General features: G+C 49.9%; 1 protein-coding gene across 5 annotated transcripts in view; it reads left to right on the forward strand.

Moving 5' to 3' along the window:
• The first annotated feature begins 5,028 nt into the window (after window positions 1-5,028).
• The window catches only part of BCL11B (BCL11 transcription factor B), a 96,059-nt gene continuing 80,460 nt past the window's right edge, over window positions 5,029-20,627 (forward strand). For 2 of the 5 annotated variants that reach the window (XM_075151122.1, XM_075151124.1), the window contains exons 1-2: window positions 5,029-5,912; window positions 19,494-19,862. In XM_075151122.1, coding sequence (XP_075007223.1) covers window positions 5,855-5,912; window positions 19,494-19,862 — 427 coding nt within the window. In that variant the 5' untranslated portion in view covers window positions 5,029-5,854. The remainder of the gene's footprint in view (window positions 5,913-19,493; window positions 19,863-20,627) is intronic. The other 3 variants (XM_075151123.1, XM_075151125.1, XM_075151126.1) reach the window with 2 other exon arrangements.

Below are 20,627 nucleotides of genomic sequence, written 5' to 3' on the forward strand. Positions count from 1 at the left end.
GGTGGTATTCTTAAATAGTTGTTTAACCTTAAATAAGGCCTGAAACACATTCAGGAGACATAGCAACAGGAACATGCTGGTTTGAACATCCCAAGGATATTCAAAGTTCTCAAGAGCTATATAACTAGTCTGGAGGAGAAGGGGAAGGTGAGGGAGCAGGGGAAAGAGTGTCCCCCCTTGTTTCCCCCATAAATTGGCTCTCTGAGGAGAAAAGGTAAAGAGTGTAATTATTAATAGTTTCTGAGAGATGGCTCCCGAAGCACAGAGATGACGGCAATGCTGAGCACAAATACCAGATTAGTCTCACGACCAGTAACTTCATCATCTCATGTTGACGAGTACAGCAAAATGATGACCTTAATCCCAGATATGATAAACAGCACAACAAGGAACATACACAGCAAGTAAGGTGTTACATAACACAAGTCTGAGAGCAAGCACAACAACTCTGAGAGCAAATAAATCAACGTTGTGACCAGCGACTATTCATCTAATAATGAATGCTTATAACAATTTCTTTTAAGACACGCTGGTCAGATCTGTCATTATCTCAACCTTTCAAGCCCCACTTTGGGCACCAAAAAAGACTGTCGTGGTTTAACCCAGCAGGCAGCCATTCACTCACTCCCCCACTCCCCCCTCAGTGGGATGGGGGAGAGAATCGGAAAAAGGTAGAACTCGTGGGTTGAAATAAAGACAATGTAATAGGACAGAAAAGAAAGGGAAAATAACAGTAATAATGATAAAAGAATATACAAACCTAGTGATGCACAATGCAATTGCTCACCAACCGCTGACTGATGCCCAGTCAGTTCCCGAGCAGCAGCCACGCTGCCCCCCTGACCAACTCCCCCAGTTTTTTGTTCAGCATGACATCATATGGTATAGAATATCCCTTTGGCCAGTTTGGGTCATCTGTCCTGGCAGTGTCCCCTCCCAGCTTCTTGTGCACCTCCTCACTGGCAGGGCAGTATGAGAAGCTGAAAAGTCCTTGACTTAGTGTAAGCACTGCTCAGCAACAACTAAAACACCACTGTGTTATCAACGTTATTCTCATCCTAAATCCAAAACACAGCACTACAGCAGCTACTAGGAAGAAAATTAACTCTATTCCAGCTAAAACCAGGACAACCTCTTTTTATATTTTTTATGGGTCTAAAATGAGAACTCACAGAGATCCTTGCACTGTATGTGAAGGCTGAACTGCTACCTCGGGAGCTTTATTAATACGTATGTAAATATGACCTGGTTAGATCCTGTGTTTCGGTGTCTTTTCACAAGGTGGAGCGGCTAACTAAGCCGATCAGATCAACGCCCTGTGTTTCTTCTTTTTTTTTTTTCTTCCCAAGCAGCAACATTTAAAGATTCAAAGAGAATGAAGACAGCAGCCTCATTTATGTCAAGATTGTCTCAAACCTCCTTCCTTCCTTCCTTCCTTCCTTCCTTTTCTTCCTTCCTTCCCTCTCTTCTCCCCCCCTCCAACTCCCAGATCTGTATCAAAAACAATTTACTTCTAACTTAGCATGAGCTTTCTCAGTAAAGACTGGGAAGAAACTAAAATCACATCACACAGAATCTGCAGCTCCAATTTTTCTTCCACTGAAAAGTTATTTGAGCAAATGGGGAAAAAGTGGAAATGCATTCAAAATGTGTCCAAGTGACACATCAAGCTTATCCTCTGTGAGGATATTGGGACTTCCTCTTCACACTGAAGCCACTGTTATTTATGTACCTATATCCGTGCCAAATTTTAGCTGAAGACATTGCATGATTTAAAAAAAAAAAGAAAAGAGAAACCCAGAAGTCGAACATGTGTGTGCAGAGACTTCTTGACTCAGCATGCCTTGTTATATATAAGGTAAAATGGAATATTTAACATCATATTAGCTCGTTTTCCCCTATGATAAGGACGGTGTTTCTAAATGAGAACTCCTCAAATCCCTGGTAGAAAAGATTGTTACCTTAATACAAAATATTTTGTGTATGAAAGTGCTTTTTGCCCCCCTAATTTAAAACAAGGGACTATAGCACCTTTAAGGCTAGCGAAAAGCTTGGTATCTTCTTGCAGGTTATGCTCCCGTTTTGCCTGTTTTTCTTCTTTCTTTGGGGGATTTTTTGTTGTTGTTTTGAGTTTTTTTTGTTGTTATGGGGAGCTGCGGCTCCAGGTTTGCAGGACGGTGGCGGGAGGCCGGTGCTGTGCCGTAGCCCCCAGGACAGCGGAGCGGGGGGCCGGGGAGCACAAGCCCCCGTTCCCGGCTGCGGGCGCTTAGCACGGCCGCGCAGCGCGGCACAAAGCGGGGCGATGTCGGGGGCCGCCGCCGCCGCCCGGGACAGCCCCGGGGACCCCGGCCCCTCTTGCGGAGCTGCTGCCACCGGCTGCGGCGGGGGGGAGAGACACAAGCGCGGGGCCAGCTGCAGATGGAGGCGGGTCGAGGGATAGGTCAAGGTTAGAAAGAGCCTGCTATTGATCTGGCTTTGAACGCGAGACAGGGAGAGCAGAGAGACTAAAGGGGGAGCTGTGAGACAAGACATTAACAGCTTTCAGTGCTAATGATCACAAGTGCCAGACAGGGGAGGAAAGAGGAGACTGAGAAATCACTTTGGAATTTTTTTTTTCCCCCTATTGGGATGTATTTTCGGAGGAGGAGGAGGAGGCAGGCTGGGGGCTCGCCCCCGCAGCCCTGCCCGCAGCCGGCGAGGCGGTGCGGGCGGGAGGGGGCTCCGGCGGCCCCGCCGTCCCAGGCAGCCGGGGCGCCCGCCTGGTCAATCATTGCCGGCCCTTATCTCCTGCTCTCCGTGCCCACTGGAAGACACTGGTTAATCAACAGATGATGCCCAGTAACTTCCCGATAAGCTGCGCTCCGAAGGGGTGCAGCTTCCTGCAGCTCTCTGAGAAACAGTGGCAGCCGCTGCGAGCCGGACTTTGCACCCTCGAGGGTGGAAAGTGACACCCCCACAACCCCCCCGTGACCGCGGCCGCAGCCCCGCGGAGTGGCCCCCGGGCCCGGCCGCGCTTTGCACGGCAGGCACGGCCACACAAAGCTGCTCGGCCTCGCCAGCCGGGAGGAAAGGAGTGATCAGAGGGGGCGGGAGGAGTGAGGGCAGCCCCCATCCCCTCTGACCTGCCCGGGCCCCCTTCCCGCGGGTGCGGAGGCCAGCGGAGGGGAGCCCCTTCCCTCCGCCCGCTCCAGCCTCGGAGAACGCTGCCTCGCAGGGCCAGCCCTGGGGGCACCCCCGCGGGGCCCGGGGGCCGCGGGTCCCGTCCCTCCCCTGCCTGGCCCCTGCCATCACCACGCTCATTTTTCTTTGCAGGAACCTGCAAAACAAACCAAAACACACACGGCGGAAAATCTAAACAGTTTAAGCGCCGTTAAATGTCTTTTACGCGTTTGCTGTGCGTTAACAGAGGCGGAGGGCTGAGCCGGGGCAGAGGAAGGCACTGCAAGGCTGGCCCGGCGCCCACCGCCCGGCCTGGGAGCTGGCGGGGGCCCGGCAGCCCCCGGCGTGCCGCCGGGCCGGGCTCCGGGGGACCGGGGGCTGGCAGCGCCGAAATGCGAGCTGTGAGCGGGCGGGCGGGTGTGGGGAGGAAAAGGCAGCTTTGCTGGAGGAGGCGAGAGCGTTGCTGTTTAGCCAAATTCTACTCAAAGCTGATTAAGGGCACCGAGATGAATTCTGGTCCCCCCCAAGGCTCTCATGCGGTTTAATACAAAAAAATATTCATTTAACGTGGAAAGTAAATGACACGACTGCAGAGCGGCTCTCCTAGCGTGCTCCGGGTGGAGGCTGGGTTTCTTGGGTTTCTGCTCCATCTGCCTTCAAGCCCCCAGCCCTCCCCCCCTCTCCATTCCCCTCGCCCTGTCCAGACCTGGTGCTGAAAAGCTGTTTGCACCGAACAATTTCCTTGTCTGGGGAGAGAGAGAGAGAAAAAAAAAATAATGGCAGGAGATGGGCTGGGAGAGCGAGGTAGAGGGGAAAAAGTTGGTTTCCAAGAATCTCCCAAGTCAGAAGCGCACGCAGTTGTGGGCATTTACCTGCGTGTGAAATAGGAGGAAAAGTGCACTGAGATGCGGTCCCTGGGAACTCGGCGTCTCTCGATTCGTGGCTGGGACTTAATTCCTCCAAGGAAAAATCCTCTCTGCCAGGATTTTAAGGGAAGGGGGGCGGGGGGGTGGGAGAAGAAGGTCGGAGCGTGTGTGCGTGTGCGGATCGGGAGTGTGTGCGCGCGTGTCCCGCTACCATCACACTTCGGGTAGCGAGAGAGGAGGGAGGGAAAAAAAAAACCTCTCCCCAACCCACACAGATATTTGTGTTGTTGTAAAACTGTTTGAAAGAAATGCCGGGGGAACGTGCTCGCCGCCGAGGAGCTGCGGCGGCGCCCGGAGGGAAGAGCAGCCCGAGACCCCTCGGGAGGTGCCGCTGCCGGGCAGGACGGCGGGGAGCACGACCCAGCGCCCAGCCCGGACGGCGGAGACCGGCCGCCGCAATGAGTAACGGCGAGGCGGCGGCACCGGCGGGCAGCGCGCCGCCGCCTCCCGCCCGCGCCTCCCTCGGCAGCCGGCCGCGGAGCCCGGCGCGGCGCAGCGCGGCCCCCGGCAGCCGCCCCCGCCCCGAGCGCGGCCGGGCCGCCCCGCCGCCCCCGTCCCAACCGCCCCCGCCGCGGCCGGCGGCCGGCTCGGGGAAGTTCGGCCGTGCGTGAGGATGCGGATTTATTCCTTCCCCCCGCCTTTCTTCGCTGCCGGCACCCCGCGTACCCGAGAAGGCAGCGCTGCACAAAGCCCGGAGCGGCTGCGAGCCCCGCGTGTGCTTTAGTTTGTGTGCGAGTGTGTGTGTCTGCGAGTGCGGGTGTGCGCGGTGTGTGCGAGTGGCGTTTCTTGTTCTCTTGCAGGGTACAATGTTAAAAAGCCACCGCTAGTCGCCCCCAGTGCTCCTACTCTCTGGGTCTTTTTGTCTCTAGTGCAGATTAAACGTCACGTCCGCACTTGAACTTGAATTTTATCCCATTGTACAGAGGCAGCCCCAGCCATAGAGAGACAGAGCGCTCCCAGAGAACCAGGACTCCGCCATCTTCACATTGCAATATATAATAGTAATAGCCAGCACCAGCCCAGCTGCACTGGGGGCTTCCTTCCTTCCAGTCCCAGTGCCAGGCGAGGGGGGAAGAGTGCAAAGTGGTGCAGGAGCACTGGCAATCCAAAAGCACCAGGGCAAAGCAGTGCCACTTGAACTGGGAAAGAGGAGACACAGTTTTGGCTACCCCTTTTCAAAAAAATTCTCTCTGTATATCTACCCAGCAAGGGTCAATCTCTGAAAAACATTTTTTTTTGGCAATTTTTGTGTGTGTGGGCAATCCCAATTCTAGTACGTTTTTTGTTATTCCTGCTTTTTTTTTCTTTTTAATTTTTTTTAATTTTTTTTTTCTTTTTTACCCTCCTGGTGGAAAAGCGCACTTGCCAATTTGCCAAGCACTCTGGAAGGAGGGAAAGAGAAAAGTGTCACTGGCGGTGCATATCCTCCTAAGTTCAAGAAGAGATCTGGAAGTCCAAGTGGCAGAAGCAGTGGAGAAAAGACAGAGTGTGTGAAAAAGAGAGGAAAAAAAGAGCGAGAAAGAGCTTTTCCTGATGATGATGATGATGATGATTTTTAATTGAGAGGGGATCCCATCCAGTGCACCACAGCAGCAACAAAAAGGAGGTTTTTTTTTTCCTTTTTAATTTTTTTTTTTGAAAGAAGAAGAACTCAATAAAGAAGAAGAAGAAGAAAGAGGAAAAAAAAAAGACGAGGAGGATCGCCCCCCCAACACATCCCCCCAAACCAGTGCAGCTCTCCAGGCGATGCCAGTGTAAATGCCAGGGCAATGTCCCGTCGCAAGCAGGGAAACCCGCAGCACTTGTCACAAAGAGAGATTATCACACGTAAGTTTGAACTTGGAACCAGACCGAGCCGAAATCGAGGAGCAAAATTAGGGAAGGGGAGGAAGCGGTTGGGGGGGGGGAGACTCCAGGAGCAACCAAAGCTGGTAAATGACTTGAGAGAGAGGGAGAGGAGAAGGGAATTAAAGAGGGGAGGGGGGTGTGTGGCTAGGGGGGATGGGCTGGGGGTGGAGGGGGGGAGAAGCCCGAAGTTTGCTATGCGTTTTTGCAGCGGTGCGGAGGTGAGGCGGGCAGGCAGGCGGCGTGGAACGGGGAAGGCGCTGCCGGCGGGGAGAGCGCAGCGCGGCGTGGCGTGGGGCGGCGCGGGGCTCCCCCGGGGAGCGGGTGCGTGTGCGGGGGGCGGCGGAGCGGGGCGCGCCGTTCCGGGCCGGGCCGTGCCGGGCCACCCCGCCGAGGCTCCGCCGCTCGCCCCCGACCCCGCTCCTCACTCCCCGCTCCGGGGGCAGCGCGGAGCGGTGGGAAAAGTTGGCCGAGCGCCTTGCCTCGGCGTGACAGCCGGGCCGGGGGGGGGGGGCGGATCAAGGTGGGCAGCGAGGGGGGGAGAAGCAGAGCGGCCGGGGGGGACTTAACGGGAAGCACATGGAGGCGGTGGGCCGGACGGGGCAGCGCGGACCGGCAGCGGCGGGCGCCGAGCCCCCGGGCGCGGGGACGCGGGGCAGGTAGATGGGCAGGCTGCACCTTGCCCGCCCCAGGTGCATCGCCGGCGGGGGGAGATAACTCTCCTCCAGCGCGGGGAGGGGGGAAGGCAGGATCAGCTCGGTTGGGGCTACAGGCAGGACAGGGGCTGCAGAGGGGCCGGGGGCGCGCGGGGGTGTCTGTCGGTGGCGGGGGGAGCGGGGAGAGCCGAGGCGGAGGACGGGGCTGGAGGGCACGAAATGCGGGACGGGCAGCGGCACCGGCTCGGGTGCCAGGGCGGGAGCGGAGGCTGCACTTTGCCGAAGCTCCCATTGTGAACTGAAAACACACACATACCCGCCCCCCCCCCAAAAAAAAAAATAGGGAAGGAAAAGATAAAGCGGGGGGAGGGAAGGAGGCGCCCCCCTCCCCCGACTCCAGCATCCCCCCTCCTCCCCGTTCCCACCCCTAAAGCCCCGGGAGAGGGGCGAGCGCCTGCAGGCAGAGTCGGGGGCAGGTCCCCGCGCCGGGCGCCCCGCTCCGCTGCTTCGCCGCTCCCGTCCCCGCGGGGCTTGTGCCGCGGGGGGGGGTGTGTGGGGGGCGTCTCCCGGGGCGCGGGGCCCCCAGCGCTTCCCGCTGCTCCGTCGCCACCGGGGCACGGGGGGGGGGGGATCAGGGGGGTCCCCATTTCCCTCCTATAGCATCGGACCCGTTTGGGGTGGCTGGCAGAAAACGCCCAGCGCGCCGTGGGGAGGTCTGCGTGGCGGAGGCCGGCATGGGGTCCCGCACCCTGCCGGGAAGGCCGGCCGGACATCCCCCCCCCCCTCCAAGACGAGTCCGCAAGTTGCTGTGCTGCGGGGGGCGGCGGCGCGCACGGAGCCAGCCCGGGGCTGAGCCTGAGCCGCGGCGGATCCGAATATTTATGTTGAGATTTTAAAGAATTTAAATAAATAAATAAAATATTCCCCCGGCTTCTCTCCCCTCCCCTGAAAGCCAAGAATAGGAGCCATCTGCCAGGAGCATTTGGTGCTTGCGAGCTCCTCTCTTTCTTTGTTACCGATGATAAATTTCTGTTTGTAAGATTTCCTTGGGAATCGAGATATATATGTGTATATAATTTTTCCACCTCCTGAGATTTTTTTTCTTTTCGTAGCGGAGGGTTGTGGGGGGACTGTTTGGGTCCCGAAATTTCAATTTCTTTCGCTCTGTCTTTCCCTTTTTTCTTTTTTTTTTTTTTTTTTTTTTGGTGTGCGCCTTTATTTTTTAACCCGTTCCTCCTTCCCCCCCCTCCAGCCCATCAGCTGGCGGAACACAAATGAAGATGCATCTGGTATTCAGCTTTTTCTGGGGGGGGTTTGCTTTTAATTCATTGTTATTTTGGAGTCAGATTTGCATCACCATAAAAGGTGGATTCCCCCCCCTCCTCAACTCCCTCCCCTTCGTTAATTGCATTTTTGTTTTTAACCATCCGGTTTGGAAAATGAGTTTCCCCTTTTTGTTGGTGGCGTCTTAATTTTTTCCCTTTTTTTTTTTTTTTTTTAAGAAAAAGCATCAACAACCTAACCCCTCTAAATCGCCCTGTGCAATTTCTCCCACTTCTTTTCTGTCTCAGTAGCGAGGAGATGTGGGGTGTTGAAAGGGGGTGTGCGGAAAATCTGGTTTGTTGCGCACGTCTGAATTTGTTTAAAGGGGTGAAACATTTATTTTCTCGCTGCTGTTGCTGCTGGGGGGGGAGGTGGGGTGGAGAAGAGAGCCAGGTAGGTTTGTTCTTCCAATTTGATCTCCTTTTCTGATCGCTTTACTTGAAAGTAAATAACCAGGCAGGAGAACATTAAAAGGTGCCGAGGAGCTGCGTGTACAATGGGTTTAGCGGGGAGGCTGGGGAGGAATGGAGAGCAGAGCGGTACGCAGCTTCCCTCCCTCCCCTCTTGTATTTATCTATATCTCCATCCTGAGGAAGCTGGCGGAGAAATCAGGCTGCATACTGAACAGTGGCAGAAAAAATTGAAGGTATCCAGGGGAGGAGGGGGTGGCAGCCGGGGGGGGCTGCGGCTGCGGCTGGGGCTGGGGTTGGGGCTGGGGGGAGCAGGAAGCGCAGGCATTTCAGCGCACAGGCGCTGAGCCTCAGCTGCAGGCTTGCAGGAGGGGGGTTTCGCAATCCCCGCACTCCTCGGGAAGGTGTCATCCGTGGGGGAAAAGCAGCCAGGGAGAGTGTCCTCTGCAAGAGGGAGTTTGAAAAGTAGCGGGCAATGGAATGGGAAACCAAAACATTTACAACAAAATAAAGCCAACCCCAAGCCAAGCCCCCAAAGCCGGGATGAATTGATACTGTTTTCTGAAATCTTGCATTTATGTCGTGTTTAGCTTGGGCTTTTTTTCCCCCTCTCTCTCTCCCTTTTTGGCATCTGTCAGGAGAGTTGCATTTCAGGATGGATTGGAGGTCTGTGCCAGGCAAGGAAAGAGAGACTGGGAGAGAGATGGGGAGAGAGAGAGAAGGTTTTTCTGACACTGCTCAGCTGGAGTTTATTGGGTTTCATGCTCTTGGTGCTCAGAGAAACGTTTAGATCCTGAGTGTAAGACAAACAAACAAACACAAAAAGCAGAAAGGCTGCAATGTAGTTGTGCTCCAGAGTTGCAGCGTCTCATTAGCACAGTGGTTTTTAAGACTGCAAAACGGAGTGGCCTGTTTGTCCTTGCCAGGCTCACCCAGCCAGCCTTGTAATGGATGCATGTGCAGGACAAAAAGAGGGGAAACACATGGGGAGAAAAGAGCAGCTCTGGACCTTTCTTCAGTGGTGGTGGACAGAACAAACTTGGTAGCTGAGCTCACTTAAACGGGTGGACAAAGCAAAAGAGGCGATTATGCAGAGGAGGCTGAGCTGTTGAGCTGCTCTGTGCAAAGAAACGTTATTTTGGTTTGATTCAAATTGCTGATCTTCCAGCTTAAGATCTTCTTTTTTTAACTTGAGAAATCTGTTTTCAAACTAGCCCTGCATTTTGCATTTGAAGGAAATGTGAAAGGCGAGAGCATGTGAAAAGCTCGCTGATAGCAGTTTTGCAGAAGGCGGCAAAGCAGGAACATTTCTGTAGAGCAGCAGCAAAGATTGGCAGGGAAAGGCACAGTAAAATCATACAATTCCAGGTAGAGAGCCAGGTTTCCCAAGGAGGCTCTTCAGTACCTGGTCAACAGGTTCCCTAGGAAGAGTAATAATTTCTGTTACCGCTTTGTATTTGTACGTAGTCATTAAAAATAATAATAATAAAAAAAAGCCTACGATTTTTCGCATGTAAAAGTTTTGCAAATTGCTTCAAGGGCCTTCTCTTAAAATGCATTTAGATTTAGTGCAATTAATGCACTTTTTCCTACAGAAAAAAATGACACCAATGTAATCAACTCTAATACAAAGAGAATGTAAGCTGTGACTGAAGAAGTAGAGAGGAAATCATTATTACTTTGGGGATGGCTGACTTTTTCATAATACCCGCATAGTTGTGCACAGGAAAGCTTAACGTGCTTTTAAAAGACATTACATGTATTAGCTTTAAATAGGACAGGGAAAAAAAAAAGGTTATGTGCTGTCGACTTCCAGGTTGCCTTTCATTTGAATATATTTGTATTGGACTTACAAGATTAAAAAAAAATACTGGCACATTTTAATAGTTTCTGGTCTTTTAAAATATTTTTAAAAATGGTGCAGAGTAACTAGATTGTGGATCTAGGTTGTTTCGTCCTTTTCGGTTGATGTGCTCAATGGCTTAAATAGATGTACAGCGGGTGAGAAATAATTTTGCATTTTTTCGCTGGTCGGCAGATGCAGAGCATATTTTGTCAGGCTTATTTAAATATTGAGAAATAAAAGTCTTCAAGATTTTACAACCTTGCTGCCTTTAATAGGAGCGGTTGGAGCCCTTGTCTTGCGCAAAATGTATGTTTCTCTGCAGAACAAAGGGTTGTCTTGTGACATATTTGACAATAATTATGACTTAGAGGAGTGTGCGCTCGTAGAAGTAGTACAAATTATTGATATCAGTTACCGACTTCAGTTGACACCTCTTCAGTGGCTCTTCCCAGGGCTGAGCTTGCTGCTAGCAAATCTTTTCCCTTAAAAAATGCCTCGCACAAGACTTTAGCTTCCCTTCCGCATTTCCTACCTGGATTGCTTTGCGCTCTGTGGTGTTTGTTGACGGAAAATACGTTCCAAAATAAACTTTGCTGGCTTTTTTGGTTGCCTCGGAAGGCTGCCTTGTGCCCGCGGCTGGAAGTGGCGGGTGTTGACGACTAGGGGGAGCTCAGAGCCCGCATCATGGCAGGGACGGCGGCGGCCCCGCGGCGCGGCTGCCTGGGATGCTCTGCCCTCGGAAATAACAGCCCCGGCGCAGACGGCTCGCGTTGCTGCAAATGTTTTCAGTGTAAAGTTGTAGTATTGATTTTCATGCGAAGATCTATATAGCGCTGGCTGAGAGGGGCTGCGAGCGAGACAAATCTATTTTTAGCTAAATCGCGGCTGATTAATTGACTCGGGCGGACAGGAGTTTTTAATTAAAATTAGTTTTTAACAATGCCTTTTACTGTCAACATGCAATGTTTAAATTCTCAATTTGTTGTTGTCAGATAGCGATCGGGGTAATGATACCTGTACATGAGCGAGTGTCTCTGCGTGGGGGGAAAAAACCCACGGAGATCCGTTTGTTTGTTCCAGTGGATGTAAAAACACAGAGCAAGGAAGCTGGAGTTCTAGGAGAAGGTGTGTACAGCAATAAAGCAGACATACACGTACATAATTTGGCGTTGATTACATGTTAGAAAGCCACATGTACCCCTGCCGAGACGATTTGATATTAGATAGTTTACCGTACTTTGATCCTCAGGTCCTTATAGCAAAAAATCCGCAGTTCCTGCATATGAAAATAGGCAATTTTTTTTTCTAGAGAAATAAACACAAAATCACATCTGTCATGTAGAAGTTGCTGCTGAGCAGCTCTCAGGCTGCTCTGCCGGGCTTGTGCTGTTCTCTGCTGCAGTCGGCTTGCGCGTCGTGGACGGACTTTAGCGGGACGCTTTCTTGCCCAAACATATAATTTCGTGGCGTACACACGGGAAGCTTTGATCAGTGGATGTTTATTTCACCCAACTTGAGAAATTCATCAAGTTATGGTATTGTTAATATAGCACAAGCGTCTTCTTATTTTTAGGGCACAATATGTGGATGGAGGTTATCCTGTGACAGGAAAGCGCGCTTTATTCTAACCTGAAAGAGAAGTAAATTAGGTCAGACAAAAGATCAGCGCTGTCATCAGCTGTACAAAAACCCTTCACTCTTGGGTAGAGAGGGCCAGAAATTTATCTGATGATTTCTCTAGTTCATTTAATGTTTGAATCGAGCTAGTTGGAAGCATATAGACAGCAGCCAGCTCGTTTAACAGACCGGTAAGCTGAAGAGCACAGTGACTGGGCCACTGATGATGCTAGTGTTCCCCAGCCGAGGGGAAAACTTTTCCCTCTCCCCTCCCAAAACCTCCAACCTCACCGATTGAGGCTTTCCTTCCATTCCATGACTGTTAACTTTTACAAGAGAAACAACGATTCCCCTCTCCTCCTCCCCATCGCCTCTGCCCACCCAGCGCACGCACACCTACGCTCCCCTTCCTCCCGCTCCCTCCTCTGCCTCCCACCCGTCCCGCTCCCCCAGGATGAAGCTCGGTGGAAAAGTCTCCCCACGGATTCCTGATACCCCAAAATGGCTCTCCGCCACCTTGCCAGAGCATTTCCTTCTGTTTGGTTGCAGTTCGGTTTCTCCAGGGTTGTGTTGCAGTTGTCGGTTAAATTTGGTCTCCCCTCGGTAGCCTCCAGGAAAAGTACACGGAAAAATAAACGGAGGCTGGGGGTTACCGCCTGCTTTAAAGTTAGCGATATTGTAAAAGCGTTTGGTGAAGCATCAGCATTGGCTGTAGATGGATTTATATATATGTATCTTTTTAATGAGGGAGGGAAAAGACATCAATAACTGTGTGCATTGATAAATATGTGATTCATTCAGCTACTCTTACTACAGCACCTTCCTCTCTCGTGTTTATTTACTTTCTTAAAATGTATCTGGGCAGGCTGCACACCGTTCCTCGGCACCCACGGTTACAGCCTCAGAGGCAGTTGTGTGTGCAGCTCCTGAACATCAGTTAAATTTGCTTGCTGTCTGCCCTCCCTCCTGAAAAGCTGTTGCTTGCTCAGTACTGTAGATCCTTGCTGGAGCTTTAAGTAGCAGCTTCTTTTTTCCTTTTTTTTTTTTCTCCAAAGGATATATAAAAAATGCCTAAAGCAGGCTATTCGAAAACAAATTAAAGCAGAGGGACACACTTCATGCGTTGCAGGCACGCGCCAGTAGAAGGGGGTTAGAAGAATATCATCATTTTACTGGCAAAAGTGACACCAGATCGGGGATTTGATTAATGGTGCAGCATTCACAGGGACTTGGTTCTGTATTTTTGACATATGCAAGTCTTTTGTGTAGTTGCCTCAGTGCAAGAAATTCCGTTTTTTTTTTTCCTGGAGCAGCTGATAATTTGTGTGTGTGCTGGATATGCCCAAGGTACTTTCCAAAGACTAAGCACTAGACAGCACAGTATAAAAAAGGAATCCAAAGTTAAGGGAGAGGAAAAAAAACACACTGGTTTACTTAACTTTTTTATGACCCCTTTTACTAAGCCACTGGAAGAAGCCATAAATTCGCTGAATGTTATAATGAATATGCTTCAATGAAAGTAGAAAAAAAGGCTTAAGAAAATTGTATATGAGCAACAGTGTGCCATACACAATTGAGAAACACAGTCTCTTTTGAGCCTGATATTTAAGAAAATAACAGAGCTGTTGTGTGTTTAATACATGTTCAAAACTAATTACTTAATTTTGATCATGCCTTTTAAATCCTTGGGTAAGAATCTGTGCTTCCAGTATCCTTTTCTACGCTAGTTAAAAGCCTGTACCCAAATACTGCTCCTTCTCCTTTTGTGGCACCGAGCGCTCCTTTCTCTCCTTGGTTGTCATTTAGTTTTAAATAAACCAAATGTATTCACTGGGGAACAAAGAATGCTTTTATATCACATCATCACATCCCATTTTATCTGTGGAGATTTACAGCTTCTGCAGTCTATAGAACAGCCTATGCATTTTCCGCTCTCAAAAGCAGTAAATATTTTTTTATGAACGTATAGTTTACTTAAGAGGAGACACGCCACTCCCTTCTTTAACACTGTACATAGTTTCTGATGAAATAACATCTGACAAGTGTTGGAGATTCGCGTGAATTCTTGGATATTCTTGGCTTTTGTTCTGTTTGGGTCTGGCGTGGTTATTGTGTCGTTTTCCTTCTTCTTTTCGCTAAACCCTGATGCGTTGCCCGGCTCTTTGTGGCGGTGCTTGGTCTTGCTCTGTCTCAGGTGTGTACAGAGGGTTAAACTGCTTTCTGAGAGATTCGGGCTACTTCTGCAAAAGGTGTCCGACTACCGGCGTTGCAGGAGAGTCCTCTAACTCGCAGCTGTGCGTGGGGCTTGCTAAGGTGTTGGAGCAAAGCGGGTTATTTCCCTCCACCCTCCCTCCACCGCTGGGTCCTGCTCCTCTTGCTGTCGGTACCCAGCGGGGGTGGCTCCGCGGGCTGTGCCGAGGCGGTGGGCTCCATCCCGCCGCTGCGGGCAGGTGTCGGTGGCCAGCCCGCCCCGGCCACCACCACCCGCCGTGCCGTGCTGCCGTCCGGCACGCGGGGACGGCGGGCTGGAGCGCGGCGGCGGGTGACCGGACGGCGGCAGCTCGGCAGCTGCACCGGGGCCACGCGCGGCGCGGCAGAGGTTCGCCGCTGCTCCGGCCGCCTTTGTGCACTTTGCATGTGCCCGAGAGTCACTCGGAAAGTAAGGCAGAGCTGCGGGCCCTGTGTTTCTGGGGCTTCCTGATCAAGTTGCCTCTTCTGGCCAACTCAGCCTCAGACTTTTATTTAAAAAATTGTAAAATACTCTGGACAATTGTTTTTCAGTCCTCAGAAAAATTAAAATTTGATGGCAGATAAGCAGTGCCTAGTACTGCTGAGTATGATGCTGATGCAATATGTAGGCTTAAGCTCAACTCTGCACCTTGCAGCTGCAGGGAGGCTCTGAAAACAGGTTATTGATAAACTTCGACGGTGAGGAGCTGCGTCGCCCGCTTTGAGCAGCGTTAGTCTTTGTGCAGCAAGGATCCTGACACCGATCTCGGTGATAACTCAGCTAGAGAGCGTGTGATCCGAGCTATTTCCGTTAAGCATGTTGATGTTACAGTAAATGTGACATGTGGGTGTTGATTGAAGGGACATCATTGTCAGGCCTGCTTTGGGCCAACACCCTGAAGAGCGAGTCACTTCTTTGTGCTCGCTCCCCAACTAGGCTGAGCTCTTGCTGGATGTGCCTTCAAGACAGCAGCGACTGTGTGCGGAGAACGGCGCGCGCGCGGCACATTTGCGGGCGGCTTCCCGTGCCTGGGCGCCAGCAGCCGTGCCCCCATGGTGGACCCCGGGCAGCCCCAGCTCATCCCAGAGACGGGTGGCCCCTGGGGTAGCCCGTGCTTCCCCCCCAGGTGGGCACAAGGGCGGGCAGTGGCTGCGGTGGGGTGACAGGGCAGGCAGGGCACCCACCCACCATCTGCAGCGAAGGCACTGGCAGCGCTTGCCTTTACCCTCCTGTTATCGATTTGTGCAGAAACCGACTGTGGAGGGGAGGTTTCACATGCAAGGCTTTGGCCCAGCACCAGACTGATCCCTCTTCCCCCTTTCTCTGCCTCCTTTTGATACCGTGGGACGGGAAAAATCAGGAAGAGAATAGGTTGGCAACTTTCAGATCCCTTCTTACTTTGGTTTCCGCAGTGAAAAAAAATACAAGAAAATAAATTACTGCTGCCTGGACCCAGCCGCATCCAAGCCCCGTGAACAAGCATCCACGTTTTTGTCCTTAGAGGCCTTGGAAATGATTTTTAGTAACACAGTCTTTCTCACTATTAATGGGTACGATTTTGAGACATCTGACAGGCAGAAAGTAGTTAGCATGTGCATTCGCTTTAATACTGGGCATGAGAGTGGTGTTTGCATGGGGCACATATGTTCTAATGATGTCACCACGCTGAAGTAGGAGCGCTGGTGGTTTTGCAACAGTGCCTTTATGGAATTAAGGAGTTTGCCCACTGTATTTTGGTGTGGTAGGCAGCCAGAGAGCTTGGAGATGCTGCTTAGAGTCCAGCCAGCAAGTGTAATGCTTTTCAAAGTAAAGCGAATTATTTAGATTGTCCGATTGCATTGATTTCAAGAAGCCATTGGATGAAAACAGTGCCACTCACGTCCCCATAGATCGCCTGTCCCTGTCTCGCTGTGCTCCTTTGGCAGGCAATGCCAAGGCAATCCTCTTTGGAGGAATCTCTGGGTGCAGGGAAAATGCCAGGCACACCTTAACACACCTGGAAGAACCAGGGCACGAGTCCTGGCTGGAAATAGCTCGTTTGCATTTTTTTTCCTTTTCCCACGTAAGGGAGATGAGATGTTTTCCATTCTCCTTTTTTGTGTGGCTTGATTTTTCCTTCTTAAAAAAAAAATTAATTTTAAATAAATACTCGTGAGGAAACACCCTCCTCCCCCAAACCCGGCTACCAACAAACAGCAATAAAACCACAGAGTTAAATTCAAATAATGTGAAGCGACTCATTTGAAACCCACAGACACAAGTGGAGTCAGAACTTTAGATTGAGACTGGCCTAAATTGCCCCATTGGTATTAAAGGACTCCTTAAACAGCCTACGATCTTGGCTGTTGTATTAACCAGGCATGACCTGATGCGTTATGGGCTGGACTTGCAGGCTTTTTTCTCTTTTCCTTTGTGGGTTTTAAATCTCTCCTGTAATGTTACTTGAATGTAGGTTTTTAATGGCTTAATTGAGTTGTCAATAGGAAGCCTTTTCTTTTTTTTTTTATTCTGAGTAAAAAAAAAAATGCAAATTGACATGAATAAAATGCATTTGAAGATCTATTCAGTATTTTGTTTTTCAATCTTTTATGTCTGTTTTCCATATCCCGAATAAGGGGATGTAATATAGCTTCTGCATTGTTGGGTGTACAGCTGATCTCATGCTTGATGATTTATTAAGCTCAAATCAGAAATCAGAGTCGAGTAAAAAAATCTTTGGATAGTTTGAAACCCAATTACTACTGATCATGAGGGCTCGGCGTACCAAGAAAACGAAAAGCTGATTTTCGGTAATGTGACGACTGCCAAAATATGAAGGAATACCAGATGTTATTTTAAAAAAGTGCCATTGCAGAGTCCTTGGAAAGAGAGAGTGAGCAAGTGTAAGTGAATAGGCATATGTGGATTTAACTAATATTCAAATGAAGTGTAGAACTGAAAAGAAAGAATTCACAACAGTTTAGCTGCTTTAACCTCCTTCATGTTTCCACAGACGCCTGGTCAGGACCCTTATCAAACGCAGCAGTTTTGCTACGTTTTCTGAAGAGCACAGTTTAATTCGCAGGCAAAAAAAAAATCCTCACATCAAAAAGATAATAAAGTTGAGATCTGTGCTTCTCTTTTTATTTGTTATATATACATAAATGCCAAAATTCAGCCTTTGTAATTTAAGAGGCAGACTTTAATCTGAAGGCTTTACAGGAATGTTAGGTGAAACTAGTAACAAGCATTTTCCCCCTCTGCCACCTTTTTTCCTTACGACCCTTGGTTTAGTTCCTGTTTTCGTGTTGTCTTTTCCAGCTCTTTGTCCCATCTCCCGCATGTGTATCTGCATGCCCGTGTGTGCCTCTGTGTGTGGGGTTTTTTTTTAATATTTTGACACTCTGCTCCCCCTTAATAGGAATTCTTCGTAGAAATAGCGTGCACGTTTCTAAAGGACCCTTTTCACAGTCCTTTTCTTTTGGCTCTAAAATGATGTATATGTAATTGGTAATTAAAGGTGCAAGCTCTCTTCAATATAAACAATATTGCTCAATGTTAGATCATTAAAGGGAACCGCAGCACTAAATAATTACCTTTTGCATCATGACACACTGTTCGCAGGCATCCGCTCCCTTCCCAGCAGTCCCCGTTCAGCCCGACAGGGTTATGGTTACATTTTCACTAAGGCAAGGAGGTATCTTTTCATGATATAAATTGGTGAATTAATTATGTAGTATTGTCCTCAAACTCCTTTTAAACTTAGATTAAGGGGAAAAAGTAATTAATGGTTTTCAGAACGAGTATTGTGCTGTGTATTTGGTAAGCTTGGTATGAGTTAGGAAACCGAAGCCTTCCCGTGCCCATCGTCTGCTCCAGCAGGATGGTCCGTGCTCGGGCACTTCTCTGGGGTCCCAGTCCTTTTCCTGCTGCCGCTGGTGCTGCTGCTGCTCTCTGCTTTGCTGTTGGTGAGCTCTGATGCAACTTGTAATACAGCTGGTAGATATACCGATCAATTATTTATTCTGGAAGGCGAAAATGGGGGCGATTCTTTTTCTAAACTGCCGTTTTCAAGCCTCAACCATTTTTGTTGCCAGGTAATACATTTCACCTTCTACCTCTTGTCCCTTTCCTATGTGTTTTTTTTGCAATTCGGTGAAGAGTGGGACAAAACTCCTTTTGTTTTTGGCCAGGAGGAGAATCCAGATCTGGATTATAACATCTGTTTATCTCAGCCTCATTTCTTTGAGATATTTGTGTGACTTGCTTTCCCCAGGAAATACATAAGCAAACCGCTCGGGCTAATAGAGAACATTTTTCCTCCTATTCCTTTAATCTTGATTCGATTAGAGGTCTCACTCGCTGATTTACATACTGTTAGTTCCTCTGTTTTGTTCAGCCCAAATCCTATAGTCCTTGCAGAGGCAAAACAGCCTTAGGCAAAAGTCAGTGGAAATTTTGCCTGAGTAAAGACCAAGGTTTGTATGATTTGGCAGTGATACGGCAGAACAAGAGAAAACAAACCAAAAAACCATGTTTTGCCCCAGAAATGGATTGTGATCCGTAATTATTTATAATGTAAGAATTATGTTCAAAATACCCATTAAAAATGCACTGTGTTTTATTAATTGTGAAATGAGAAGTTACTTATTTCTTAGAAATCGATGCAGGCCACTCAGAAATGCTTTCCCAGTCTTTGGGGGTAATAGTATGAAATCCATCAGGTCCGTGGGCAAGATTTAAACAAAAAACTTTTCTTAACCTATATAGCAACTGCAGGGGTATTTGACATCAGGAAAATGAGTGGAAGATTTCAGGCTCAGCCAGTATTCCCGTATGTTAAATAAGTGCCTCATTCTCTTTCCCACTGTATACACTTTGAAACCCCTTAACTTCATATCCTGCTTACCTTACTCTTGCAAACAGTTTGCTGTAATTTGTGCTAATGGGTGGTCATTTAACCTTGCCGGTGTCTTTGTAATGGGACAAGGTGGTACTAATTTTGTACGCCACATGGAGCCTGATCCTGCTTGTTTGGAGCACGCAAGCACTTTTTCCCCTCTCTGAAACAGGAGGAGAGGTTCGGGTGCATAAGATTTGCTGGATGGGGCCTTGACCAGATGGCTGGGAGATGCGGTGGGATAAAAAGAGAGGAACTATTTCAGAAAGTGACTCGGGGCTTGAACGTTTGCAAAATGGCTCTTTGCTGATATCCTTGCAGCGCTGGCAGCAGTGGGAAGGAGCTGTCAGGAAAGCTATGCCAGGTCAGCCTTTCCATTTTGTTTCAGGCAGGCTTGGTTGCAAAATATATTGAAATCATTCTGGGAGAGCGGAAAAGCTGAAAAATAAAAGAAAGATCTAATCAGGCTTGGCTTCTTTGGAGGGGTGGGGGAAGGCTGGGCCTCTTGTGATGCATCCTTCAGAGTCTCTGAACATTCAAAGCAATCTCTTTCTCTTCTCCCCTCGTCCCTTTCCTCCCTCTTTCTCCTTGTCCATGTAAAGCAGAGGCTGACCATGTGGAACCGGCGCTCGCCGACGAGGATGAGAGCCTGGCAATAACAGAGCCGGGCGGCATCAGCATCGCCGCAGGCGGGACAGACCCCGACTTGTTAACCTGTGGACAGTGTCAGATGAACTTCCCGCTGGGAGACATCTTGGTTTTTATAGAGCACAAGAGAAAACAGTGCAATGGCACTGGTGGTGCCTGCTATGAAAAGAGCATGGATAAGAGCAGCCCTCCCCCCTCCTCACGCGCCGAGCTCAGGAAAGTGTCAGAGCCAGTGGAAATCGGGATCCAAGTCACACCCGATGAAGAAGACCGTCTTCTCACGCCTACAAAAGGAATTTGCCCCAAGCAGGAGAACATTGCAGGTACAGCATGTTTTACACTCAATCAACTGCCTAGGTAATCTTTTAACGAGAGCCCTCTAGAAAGTGCCATGAAACAGAGGCTTCAGTAACAGGTCTTTATAGGAGCCATCGGTCTGGAGGATCCTCACGGCTACGCAGGGCTCAGCAGGGCTGTCCACCCCGCGTTTAATTCAGTGTAGCTATCTGCACGGGGCCGGCTCCCAGAGAGAGGGGCCTCAATCCCCCGGGAGAGCCAAGGGGCAGCCGGTACATGTAGGAAAAAGCAGAAAGTTGGGGTCAGAAACCATTTCAGGAGTGTCCTTAAGCAGGTAGCAGTGGCGGAGGGATATGGGATTTTGGTGAGATGCTCAGCTCAGTCCAGTTCAGATACCCTTTGTCACACGCAGACCCACTGGGAAGGACCAAATCCCGATCCCACTGAAGTCAGTGGAAAAATCCTCTGACTGCAGTGGGAAGAAGATTTGGTTGCAAAGGCTAAAGCAGGGGTTCATTAAGTCCTTGCTTGTTCCTTTCGCTGGGGTAGATGTCAGCTTCCTGGTCTGCATTGCTGCCTGTGCCGCCTGTCCTGGGATCTGCAGATGGCTGGAGTTGGGTGGGCGACACCTCCATTCACGTGCATGCCCCAAATGGGGCTTTTGAATGAGGAGACAAGAGCACAGGCTGGCCCGGGTGAGCAAATTGCAGGCATTTCTTTTTCTAAAACTCTTATACGTGGTGCAGTTAACATTTACTCAGCGGACCTCCCCGCCTCAGAGGTGGGCAGGC

The sequence above is a fragment of the Calonectris borealis genome, chromosome 5 (assembly GCF_964195595.1).
Source record: "Calonectris borealis chromosome 5, bCalBor7.hap1.2, whole genome shotgun sequence".
NCBI classification, from domain to species: domain Eukaryota; kingdom Metazoa; phylum Chordata; class Aves; order Procellariiformes; family Procellariidae; genus Calonectris; species Calonectris borealis.